Raw genomic sequence first — 12686 nt, 5'->3', positions numbered from 1 at the left:
CGGTGAAACTAAAGTTGCAGTCAAAGCTAGAGAAGGTGGTTTCTCTATTCCAGACCAGTAGAGAAAAAGAGGCAAGCTGGAACCGCCTGTAATATGGTGTGAAGAGGGAGGGAAGGACCATGACCATTGTGTCAAAAATCCCTGGTTCGAATGACTCCTAGGACGAAATTAATATAACATGCTGTTATTTCGGGTTTAAAGAAGATTACAGGCCTAAGCTCCGAACCTCCTAATATTAAAAAAAAAAGAGGGAGGCAAGGCCTTACAATGGTGGTTTTGGACCGGTTGTGTGAAGGATGGATTTGTGAGACGGTGTTGGGTAAAAATTATGTTAAAACATATAGGCTTCGAATGGTATGCAAACCAAGAAAATGCAGATCAAACCTAAAACGCAGATCAAGCAGAACAAATGCAGATCAAGCAGAACAAATGCAGATTTAACTAGTTAAGCTAATTTATCGAATTAGTGTATTTAACCAAATGTTAAAAATAATTTTGTAAATTAAATAATCTAAAACAAAAATACAAATTTTTATCAATTATTTTTTATTAATTTAATAAATACAAAAAAGTTTAAACATTATATAAAAGGTAAACACAATTACATCAAAAAACCGTAAAAAAGAATTATAATTCTAATAAATATATTGAAATTTAAAAATTATATAAAATTCATTAAAATGACAAAGAGTATTCCATTTCCCTTTAATTATTTTTGTAGTCCAAATTAAAATCTAATTAAGATCCAAAGACGTTAGTTAGGGTTGGACATAAAATATTTAACCTGAATTTCGAACTGAACCCGAACCGAAAAATAGACTTGTACCAAGTCCAAAATGTAAAAAAAAATATCTGAATGTGTTTTCTAGGGTGTTATAAAATATATCTGAACCAAAAGTGTTATTAACCGAACCTAAACGGGTGAAAATCTGAAAAATATTATACAAATTATTATATAAACAATTATTATTATTATTTTAAATAAAATATTTTTTTTTGTAAAAAAAATATTTTAAAATATTTTAAATCCATTCATGTGTTATATGTTAACAAAAAGCGTTATAATATATATGAAAGAACAATATATATATATATATATACATAAGACAATATATTCTATTCTATAAAAATATAAAGTGATTTTATGAAAATTTATGAATATACAAACTAAATATATATTATTTTGTATAATTATATTTATAAAATATAATATATATAAGAAAATATATATTTTATACATTATTTCTATAAATAAATTCATCTAACAATAAATTATTACATAAGTATGAGAAATGAAAATGTTAAATTATACTTTTAAAGTGATTTATGTTTGGTTTAAAAGTTAATGAATTTAATGAAATAATCTATACAATTAACAATGATGACAAAAAACTATATAATTAATAATGAAAGAAATAAAGTTGTGTGTAGTGTAGTATTTATAGGTAAAAGAAAAATTAGAAAAAAAATTGCTCATTGGACATATGTGTTTCACCCGACCTCTTTTCTTCCTTTCATGCAGTACAATTTTCTTAACACATAAAATGGTCTGTTTGCAGTTCATTAATTCTTTTAATATTTTTTTCTGGATCTGCATATTAATGTGTGAATGGAGAGTGACTGCAGATAGAACTGTTGCATTCAAACCCATAAAGTAAGATAAAAGCACAGATAAAAGGAAAAATAAATGGATGTCAAAAAAAAAAAAAAAAAAAAAGGAAAAATAAATGACATTTGTAGGGGGAAAACGATGTGTCATCATGTGGTTTAAGAGTGGATGACATGGTAGCAGCAAAATTAAGTATTCAAAACTATCTGGCCCGTGAGATAGTAGTAACTTCACCGTCTTCATAAATGCATGCGACTGATAGAATACAAGAGGTCAACTTTGTTTTATTTAAAATTTTGAAGGTTCAAAAGACACACCCGCATGGGTATCCCCTTCGTACAAGTGGGAACTCAGATAACAGAACTCAAAGAAAAATATATCTTTAGAGCATGATTAATCCAGAATTTTTAGGATGAGGTGATTAGCGGAAATTAAGAAAATGTTTCTTAATTTTCAACTAAAAAAGTTAAGAACCGGTTCTTAAATAAGGACTTTAAAAATTGGTTCTTACCATTTTTAGTTAAAAGTTAAGAAACAGTTTCTTAACTTCCGATAAGAACTCCACTTTAAGAACCCCGGGTTAATCATGGTTTAGCTGATATGATGATTGGGCAATATCTTCTTTTTTTCTGAACAACGATTGGGCAATATCACAAACCATAAAATTATGTAGATACTTTTTCATATATAATAATTAGATTTTTATTGGAAGGCAACGATTTCTATACACTTGTTCCAAAAATTTGTGTTATATGCCATTATCATAAGGGAAGGAAGTACTGCCTAACCAACCATCGCCGGTAATAAACTCCGTTGTCGTGAAGTTAAACGCATCTTCGTAACCCATAATGTGATAACCCGACCAGTTGACCCGCTTACTTGTATCAGAACCTGGCCCGTTATTATTGTACTCGCCATAATACAGAGTATCAAGTCCTTCACCACCGGCCCATTTGGTCCAACCCGAACCGTCAATAAATTCATCAATAAAAGATTCCATTAGAACGGTTCTTGAATATCCTCTCCATGGACGCCCTAAATAGCTATTCACTCTAGTTGAGCTATTTAACAAATCTTCCGTGGCAAAGATGGAGCAGTTCTGCATCGAGATCCCAGTGTCTTCATCCGGACTATCTCGTGACTGTGCCGTAACTACAGTGAACTGTCCTGGCATTGGCAACTTTGAGACTATGTTGCAGCCTTGGAAAACCACAGCCGCGTTGCCAAATATATAATCAATTGTTCCATATATATCACATTCACGGTAGAATTGTCGGAATGAGTGAGTGTAAAGTGTGTCCTGGTAACCGTCAATGACACATCGATATAAGGCCACAAAATCCGCGTTAACGCGTAAAGCAACCGCTTGATGCTTCTCTGGCCCCGCTGTGTTCATTATGGTTATATCCCTCGCCAAGAATCCTTCGCCAGAAACCGCTGTGACCAAGTATGAGAATCATTACAAATACAATCTTGATTTAGTTGCTTGCCAAGAACTTTAGCTATAATTCAAAATTTTGGTTACAAACTTACAAGAAGTAAAGCTACAAGAAGTTACAAAGTTTACAATCTTTTAACTTAACTAATCTTAAGCATTTTGATTAGAATAACATAAAAATAAATTCTACAACCTCTTGAACACTTTGAAAGTGTTCACAACCGTTTTTCTTTTCTTTCTGAAAGCAATTTATAGATGTAAACATTAAATTACTGAAAATAAATTCAATAGTCTTAGTTGACAAAAAAATCAAAATCCACGGTGTTAAATCGTGATACACTATGGCCCAATCAATATAGCACTTGCGTTTTGTTTTATCCAAACGAGATCTTATAAAAAAAAGTCAAAGGATATAATTACCAAGAGTGGCAGATCGAAAAGTGGTCCATCCATCTCCGACGCTGCGGTTGCCGGTAACAAACGTAACATCGGATCCATCACCGATCAGGACAATATTAGTCTTGTAACTTGGAATCTCAATGTTTTCGTTATACTCACCTTCTCTTAAATATATCAGCACTCTGTCGCTACTCATATTCGGAGCAAAGCTTATAGCTTCGTTAATAGTTGTAAAATTACCTGTTCCATCAGCAGCCACAATGAGGATCTCACTCGGCTCATACTCGTCATACTCATCACCGGAATCTTCTAAAAACCGGCGATCTTTCTCAGAAACCCAGTCGGGAAATAACCCAAGTAACCGGCGGTTCTTGGTCTTGCTATTGGTTTTAAGATGATTGGCCTTTCGCTGTTTTGAAAGAGCCGAAAGAGAGTTGCTTACGTGTTTATAAGTGGTCGTAAAGGAAGTCACAAGCTTTGGCTTTAGTGGACCAGATGCCGAGTCAAGACCTTCCAAGCAAGTGTTCTTGTTGGTGAGAGCAGCGCTCAAGTAAGCTCTAGCGTCAGCTAGCTTCCGTGGATCATTAGCATCTTCTTTGATTTTGGAGAGAGAACGTTTCAATACGGAAGAAGTTATGTGGTGGAGATCTTTGCAGTCTTGAAGAGAGCCACGTTGGCCCTCAACGAGGTTGTTCGAGATTCCGGCGCCTGAAAGGAGATCGGTGAGTTTTCCAGCCTCGGAAAGAGCTAGTTTGAGGGTTTGAAGGAGGAAAGACAGAATGTTAGGGCTTATGTTGATGGAGAGAGAGAGTTTTAAAGAGTGGAAACATGCATCTGGATATGGTGCGTTCTTGCAGAAACTTGTGGCAGAGATTTGATTAGGGTTTGGGGAAGTCAGAGATGAATACGAGAAAATAGAAGGAGTGAAGAGGAGAAAGCATAGAAAATAGAAACTGAGTGAAGAGAGAGCCATTGGAGAGGAACAATGTTAATGCATGTGGAGAAGAGAGTGGCATGTTTTAAAATGCTGAGAGGAATGGGTTCACTTTTTATTTCGTAAAGCGACAAATCTTTCAACTGTGTTTACGCATTTTCTACCGAAGATTCAATCAATTGTGTTTAATTAAACTATAGAAAAACAATGTGTCTGATTGCTGTTTAGTTTATTAATAAACAAAACTCGCATTATTTAACCGAAATTTGGGTTTGTTGAAGAGGCATGCGTTTGATGTAAATTTGGGTTTGTTGTTGCTATATCTCTATCGGCTTCACATTTCTAATTACAGTTGGTCGGTTCTCGAGAAAAATGTTCATTTCGACCCCAACAATTTATCTCATGTCAAATACGATCCGAACAAATATGATACCAATTCAATTATATTTAAAAATACTACTCAGACTTCTTAAAACGTGGCTAAATCTAGATTGACTCTAACAAAAATTAGTCAACCGTTAACAAAATAAAACGATGACATTTTGATCTAATTTTTTTTTAAAAAATATATCATTCCGAAAATCGAACGCATGCCTTCATACCCTTTTAAAAAGGCACAATAACCACTAGACAAAAATATTTTTTTGAAATATTATTAAATTTTTTAAATTATATAAATTACTATACATCGTCATCTTATCCAATTAAAACTTTGGTTATAATTGTTCTGATTTATATAAATACATTAACATGTGTTTTACTTATCATATATTTAATAAATTATATCTTCCTAAAATATAAATAATACAATATTTATAATTATATGAAATAAAATATACTTAAATCTTTGAAGCTATTTATAAAATTTTCTTATAGAAATTATTTTTAATTTTTAAACTTAAGTGGGATTTTTTTATTTTTCAGATTTAATATTATAAATTTATGATATTTTGTTCAAAACGTTAAGAGGCCTCTTACCTTTTTTTCACTAAGATTTTTTTTTCTTCAAAGTATTAGACATATTAAACAATAACTAAAATATATAAAAACATAAAACATATGGCATATTATATTATTTTTCAGGAAAAATTACCATTGAAGGTTTAAAATTTTAAAATAATTTATATTAAAAACTTATATATAGTTTCAAAGTTTAAGTATACTAAATTTCGTATAAGTATAAATATTTATACTTTAGTATAATATAAGTTTATTAAATATATGATGATTAAAAACATGTTAATGTATTTATATAAATCAGAAATAATCATCACCAAAGTTTTAATTGGATAAGATTGAAAAGTATAGTAGTATATATAATTTCAAATTTGTAAAAATACTTCAACAAGTTACTGTAGTCTAGTGGTTAGTGTACCCTTTTAAAAGGGTATAAGACAAGGATTCGAGTTTCGGAAGGAACATATTTTTTATAAAAAAAAAAATAAACATCGTTTTATCTTGTTAACGGTTGACTAATTTCTATTAGAGTCAATATGGATTTATGCACGTTTTGAAAAGTTCAGGTAGTATTTTTTAAATTATAATTTAGTTGATGTCGTATTTGGCATTGACCATTTGTTCGGATCGTATTTGGCACGACTGAAATTGTTAGGGTCGAAATTGACCATTTTCCCATCGGTTCTCTTAGCCAGGATTCAGTCAATTGGTTCGTTTTTCAAATTTTGTCATAAGAATCGGTGTGATCAGTCAAATATGTTTTCTTTGCTCTCCATCCTCAACAATTGTGATGGGATAAAAGTATTTGACCATCAGTCCTCTTTTGGGGGATTATTAACTTTCAGAAGGATTTTAATCCTTGTCAGTTTTGTATATTTTAATTTAAAAAAACAAATGTAATATAGAAAACAAAAACATAGTATAATAGTATATATCAGTCTTGATTTCGGTGAAATAGTATTCCCGTGAACGAAATCTGACAAATTGACAGGTATTCGTTACTTGTAGCTGTACCACTTAATTTAAATATTCTTCGTATAAGACATAAGTGTATGGAAATTGTGTTGTTCCATGACATGGCACAATTATTCTACGTCTCTAATTTGATTCCAAATTATATTCAGACAAACCAATTATTCCTTGTGAATAATAATATTTTTTTAGGAACGTTAGAGAATGCATTATTCTTCGTCGTTCATTAGTTATTATTTGTATCCGTATTTTCTATAATTTTAGGTAATTTTAATTATTTGTCATGTTTTTCTGATTTTGATAGATGAGTCATCCATTTAAATATATATTGTTATTAGAACTTTATAAAATAAATAGAAATAAAGATTACGATAGAAATACATATTTTACTTGATCCAATTTTTAATATAATAAAATATTTTCAAACTTACTATCTTTTAATTTGATATTGACATAGATACTAGAATATACATAACAACTTATATATTGTAGTTTCTCTTTTTATATATATATAATAATGAAATGCATGTGCTATGATTATTAATATAATATAGTAAAATTTAGTGTTATTCTTTCACTATCAACCAATCACAAGTTCTCTATCCATTTTATCAAAAAATTAATTTATCAAAAGTAGTATAAATTATATATATATATTAAACTTATTTATCGTAAGTAATATTTAGGTTTAATAATATTATATACTCAATTATTAATCTTAATAAACCATTTTAGTGTTTTAGCTAGTTAATTATCATTATCTTGAAAATAGTTTAAAAATGTTAACGATAATATCATAGTTAAATTTATATTATATTTACTTTATTAGTATTAAAATATTATATATATGTTTATATTGTACTTGGTTTAGTAATTTTAAACCAACTCTATTATATATATATATCCATATATATATATCCTTAAGATATAATGAATCATATTTTAAGATATTTTTAGGACAATTAAAATCACTCATCTAGTCATATTTTATGCTTAATTATTAATCTTAATAAGCTGATGATTTTCATTATCATGAGTTTAATTTAAAAAGTTCTAATGATAATATAATAGTTAAATTTATATTTTACTTAATTTAGTAATAGTAAAATATTATATATATATTTAAGTAATATTAAGATATTATATATGTTTATATTATATTTTTTCATAATATTAAACCAATTTTATTTTAATATATTATATATATCACATAAAATCGAATGAATCATCTATCTTTTAAGATAATTTTCTTAGGACAATCAAAATCACTCATAGTGATAATTTCTAGAAAACAATTTGGCAAAGAATTCGAAAATACTTATATTATTATTTGCGAAGTGATTTTTTTTTTGTTTTCGTATTAAAATTTAAAGTGCTTAAAATCTTTAGTACACTTAATAAATAGTAAATTTGTTAATATATAATTACCCATAAATTAAAGACGAATTTCATTAATTTGATATCATTATCTAAAATGGTTCTTTATTATGTTATCCACAAATAACTTACATCATAATATTTTAAATCCATGTATATAGTTTTATGTATATGTAAATGTTTTAAGTTTATTATATGTATTAAAAGATATTTTATTAAATAATTTTGTTTATTGTGTATAGAAAATTAATATTTAATTAATTATTAATATATCAAAAGCATGAAAATAATTTATTTTAATGATTTTTTAATAGATAATATATCTATGTACTTTTTGTAAAATTATTAATCCCGCAAGTGTGGACAAAACACCTAGTCAAATCTAATTGAGATGTGTCTACGTTTGTATGAGCCTAAATTGCGTTTGTATGAGCCTAAATTAAATTATCGTATTATAATTAAATGATATTGGCAGAACTTGTAATACTGAAAACAAACCAATGATATTTTCAAAAAAAAAAAATTCTCTTTTAATTATATTGATTTCGTGGAGTAGTTTTAAGAAATTTTGTTGCTTATTTTAATCTAGGATTGTGGCCCATGCTATGCATGGGCATAATAATGTTTAATACAATTTCAGTCTAAATTTGATAATATTTGTACAACTCTAAATCAAATTTTGATTAGAATAGCATTAACTCTGAATAAATAAATGTAAATAGTTATGACTGATTTTGTTTTGGGTGAAATTTGGATATATTCATGTCTTAGCTTCATAGGTCATCAAAAAGACAGAAAGATCTTGCATAAGAACATAAAATGTGCACTTTGGTGAAATTTGGATATATTCATAGCTAGAATTGTGAACATTCTAGATAATGACGAAAGATCTTGCATAAAAACACAAAATGTGCACTTGCCTAATTTGTATATTTCTAAATGACCAATTTTTGACAAAAGGACCAATTTTAATCTTTTGGCATCTGCTCTTTTAATTATTTTCTATATGAAACATAACAAATAATACATACTTAATTTTAATTACCATTTTTCTGTACATGTTATTGGACTAATTAGTCTCATCATATACAATAAGATAAATGTCTTCTCAAAAATCACAACAATAAGTTTTGATTTCTTTCTTTTCTATACCGTATCACAACAATAAGTTTTGATTTTATTTTACCGTTTAGTAGTTTCACTCAAAACTTAAAACTGAAATAAATAAATAAATAAATATTCAGAGATTCAAATACTAGGAAAGGATTCAATATCAAAGAGATAGAATAACCATAAAAAAAAAATGGTTCAAGTCAGAAAGCTGTTGATAGTGTTTCTGATAGCACCCTAATAATCAATTTTGTTTCCAAAATTTGGAAGAGGGTCAACTGATATAAATATTATAACCACATAAAGGGCAATCTGTTAGGAATAATCAATCTAGGAAATCATATCTCCTGCTTAGAGCAAGAAGCCGACATTTTTTTCCTGCTTAGGATGATTTCCAGCTTGCGGGCTGTGTTTTTCTCCTGTTTTTCATATTTCAGGATATGGAATGACCTAACTCACCTGTCAACTACAAGAACCTATAAAGGAGATTACTAAACCCTAGATCATGGGATTGACTATTTAAGAATTCAACTATAAAGTTAGACGGCTAGAACTAGAGTTTTTTAACCAATACATTATAGTTTTAACTCTCTTGATCAATAAATATGACATTTTATCTTTAACTCTTGTTTTTACTACTTGCTTCATGTTTTTGTAGTATCAGGGAGAACCCTTCTTAAAATTACCCTAACTACTAACTACTAACTACTTCAGTTTCTTAAAAATAACATATACTCGATCTAAGACGATATTACCATATCCAACCATTTTCTTTATTTCGGTTCGCTTCGGTTAGTCTTGTTTTACCTGAACACCCCTAGACTTACTCTTAGGCTTATGGATTTAATTTCTCTATTCTGTTTTAGTTTATCATTTCTTGTTGATGACGGAAACTCTCGACCAAACAGAAGATAGGAGCGCGCTTGCATCATCTAAACCAATTTTCTAATTTTGTCTAACACCTTTAGATATATGTAAAACAATAAAAGCTGGTAACTCTAAAAACAACAACTCCAGAAACAATTAATTAAATAAATTATAGAGAGTTAAAATAAGATAGTAAGAACAACGAAGCAGAGAATTTAAGAATGAAGGGAGAAACTTAAAGGAGGTTATAACGTATCTGTCGTTATATCTTCTGAATAGTTCGTACAAAGCTCAATAATTACAAAAGTCAATTGGGTTCCCACAAAACGGTGGGGCCCATCGTGACCAGGTCTTTATACATGATCTCATCTTCCGCCTTAGCCTCTTATTGATTTCATTTTTTGTAAGAATGATTCAAACAAACATTGTCTGAAATTTCAGGAGAGCCAAAAAAGATGGGAAAGGGCTGGTTAGCATGTGTCTCGGCCCCTTGTTTACCTACAGGAAAAGACAAAAAACATCAAGTTGGTTTCTAGAGTAAAAATTCTTGAACATTAATAATTATGAATTTGTAATAAGGTTTTCTGATTCTTTGATACTGGTGTTTGATTTGTCAAGAAACAGGAGAAGGAGAAGAAGAAATGGTTTGGGAAACAAAAGAGTAGAGAATCCATTGAATTCTCATTGGAGGAGACTACTCCTGTAGATCCTTCATCTTCCTCCATTACTCGGCAGTCCCCTCCTCCGTTGCCTGATTTTGTTCCTCAACCGTTGTTGCCCCCACCATCCCCTCCTCCTCCTCCTCTGTTTGCTGATTTAGCTCCTCAGCCGTTGTTACCACCATCATCCCCTCCTCCCCCTCCTTTTCCGCCATATGCGAACAATAAAGGCTATGATGCTTCCAAAGAAGCAAAGACTAGACAAGCTCTGGCTCTCGCATCGGCTGTTGCAGCCGAAGCAGCGGTGGTGGCTGCACATGCTGCCGTAGAAGTCACACGTCTCACGTTGAATACCTCAACACGTCAAATTGTGGAATCAAAGGAGGAAGCTGCTGCGATCAAGATCCAAAATGCGTATAGATGTTACAAGGTATACATACAAATCATTCATTCCCTTAAATGCTTGTCTTATTACAAGGGATTTACTGTATAATATGTAAAACTACTAAAATTTAATGCATCGATATACGTTTAGTACATCTTTTGAGAAGGCCATTTACTGGGGTTTCACAGGCAAGACACACTCTACGTATGCTGCGAGGAATGGTCAGGCTAAAGACGTTGCTGCAAGGAAAATACGTGAAAAGACAGATGAACGCGATGCTTAGCTCCATGCAAACTCTTACACGTTTACAAACACAGATTCAAGCGAGGAGGAATCGGTTATCTGAAGAAAACAAAGCTCGTCACACGCTGATCCAGCAGAAGGGCCACCAGAAAGAACGCCAAAATCAGAATTTGGTAATTAATTAACCTCCATATACCTTTTACTACAATGTTGAACAAAATGCTCAGAATGATCATCAGTTCTTCTTTTCAGATTATTGCGGGAGATTTTGATTCCAGCAATAAATCGAAGGCACAGATCAAAGCACAGTTTGCAAATCGGAAAGAAGCTTCTGTAAGACGTGAGAGGGCTTTGGCGTATGCTTACAGTCATCAGGTATATATTAAATTAATACAACTTCGTTGCTAAAGTTAACCATATATTTATGTTATTAAATGAAACAGCAAACGTGGAGAAACTCTACAAAACTTCCACACCAGACTCTGATGGACGCAGACACTCCTAACTGGGGTTGGAGTTGGCTTGACCGGTGGATGGCATCTCGTCCATGGGAACCTATATCCAACGACGATCAAGCCTCCCTCAAACGCGAGAATTCCATCAAGACTTCTCCTGCCAGATCTAAAGAACCAAAATCTGGCAGCCAAAAAGCTAACCAGAGCGAGGGGGTTAATCGTAGGCACAGCATTGGTGGTGGATCAGCTGAGAGCCTGGATAGTTCTTTATCACGCAGAAGTTCTTTTGGTAATACGGAAACTGAAAAATCCAAGGCTAGTCTGGAAACAACAAGCAACATGACTAACCCCCAACCGTTGAAGAATTCCAACTCTAGTGTGCAAACAGCAAGCAACTTGAGTAGCCCCCAACCGTTGAAGAAACCCAAGGGAAGTGTGGGAACAGCAAAAAACATGGTTAACACGCAAGCTTTGAATTCTAAGGTTAGTGTTGGCCAACCTAGCAACTTGGGCTCCCATAAGAAGGTTGTGTCCGATAAAAATAAACTTCCGCAAATGGTATTGCCAAAGAAGAGGCGTTCATCTTCAATTTCTCTTGCGTCAACAAAGAAGGTTTCGGATTCGGAAAAAGCTACGACAGGCGCTGCAAATGAAGAGAAAAAGAGAAGAAATGGTAGCTAGTACCGGTTAACCTTAAGTTTATTTCATGGCGATTTGATAAATTAAGCATCTCAAATCCAAGATTTTTTCTATCAGATTAAATCTGTGAAAAAAGTGTGTGTTTTTGTTGTTTTCTTTGGGTGAGTACAAAGTACTATTATCTGTTTGCGGTTTCGTTTTCTTTCTTTTTTCTTATTTTTTAATTTGTTTTGGTTAAAAACCTCTACATCGCATTGAATGTTTGTTTAATTACCCGAAAATATGTTCACAAAAAAAAAAATTACGGGAAAATATCCAAACAGTACGACGGCGATAAAGAAAGTGCGACGATGTGATAATATATTGATTCCGTACGTCTTGCATGCGAGTGTTAAGCTAGGGATTGCAGATCCGAGGTTCCTTGTTGTGAGCTACTGTCTCTTTTAATCAAAGGAGTGGTTTTTCCATTAGTGTGTTCTTCGTTTGCTCACCCCGGTGATCCATCTGGGTAAAGATGCAAATCGATGTTCGTTTTGTACATTATAATACTACATCCAGATGGATTACCAAACTAAATTTTTTAAAATTCATCTTAAATTCTCACCCAAATTAAAGTGAGTCTTGATGGTGCATCTGGATGCA

At 31.3% G+C, this 12686-nt stretch overlaps 2 protein-coding genes across 4 annotated transcripts; one reads left to right on the top strand and one right to left on the bottom strand.

The window, feature by feature from the left end:
• Positions 1–2328: 2328 nt before the first annotated feature.
• Positions 2329–4490, bottom strand: LOC106332366 (probable pectinesterase/pectinesterase inhibitor 12). Its single transcript, XM_013770834.1, has 2 exons — positions 3468–4490; positions 2329–3046 (listed from the first exon to the last, which is right to left on the bottom strand). The coding sequence occupies exons 1-2, from the start codon at positions 4417–4419 to the stop codon at positions 2358–2360; spliced, it is 1641 nt and encodes a 546-aa protein (XP_013626288.1). The 5' UTR covers positions 4420–4490; the 3' UTR covers positions 2329–2357.
• A 5437-nt stretch (positions 4491–9927) lies between these two features.
• LOC106331986 (protein IQ-DOMAIN 1-like) lies at positions 9928–12312 on the top strand. Of its 3 annotated transcripts, XM_013770425.1 has the most exons (6): positions 9928–10012; positions 10105–10187; positions 10282–10752; positions 10896–11123; positions 11203–11325; positions 11394–12086. In XM_013770425.1, the coding sequence occupies exons 2-6, from the start codon at positions 10119–10121 to the stop codon at positions 12084–12086; spliced, it is 1584 nt and encodes a 527-aa protein (XP_013625879.1). In that variant the 5' UTR covers positions 9928–10012; positions 10105–10118. The 3 variants fall into 3 exon arrangements, with proteins under 3 accessions (XP_013625879.1, XP_013625881.1, XP_013625880.1); XM_013770427.1 differs by lacking the exon at positions 9928–10012 and having other exon boundaries at positions 10045–10187; positions 10288–10752; positions 11394–12312; XM_013770426.1 differs by lacking the exon at positions 9928–10012 and having other exon boundaries at positions 10119–10187; positions 11394–12312.
• Positions 12313–12686: the final 374 nt, after the last annotated feature.

Source organism: Brassica oleracea, chromosome C3, assembly GCF_000695525.1.
Source record: "Brassica oleracea var. oleracea cultivar TO1000 chromosome C3, BOL, whole genome shotgun sequence".
NCBI lineage: Eukaryota > Viridiplantae > Streptophyta > Magnoliopsida > Brassicales > Brassicaceae > Brassica > Brassica oleracea.
This window is presented reverse-complemented; position numbering and strand designations above follow the sequence as displayed.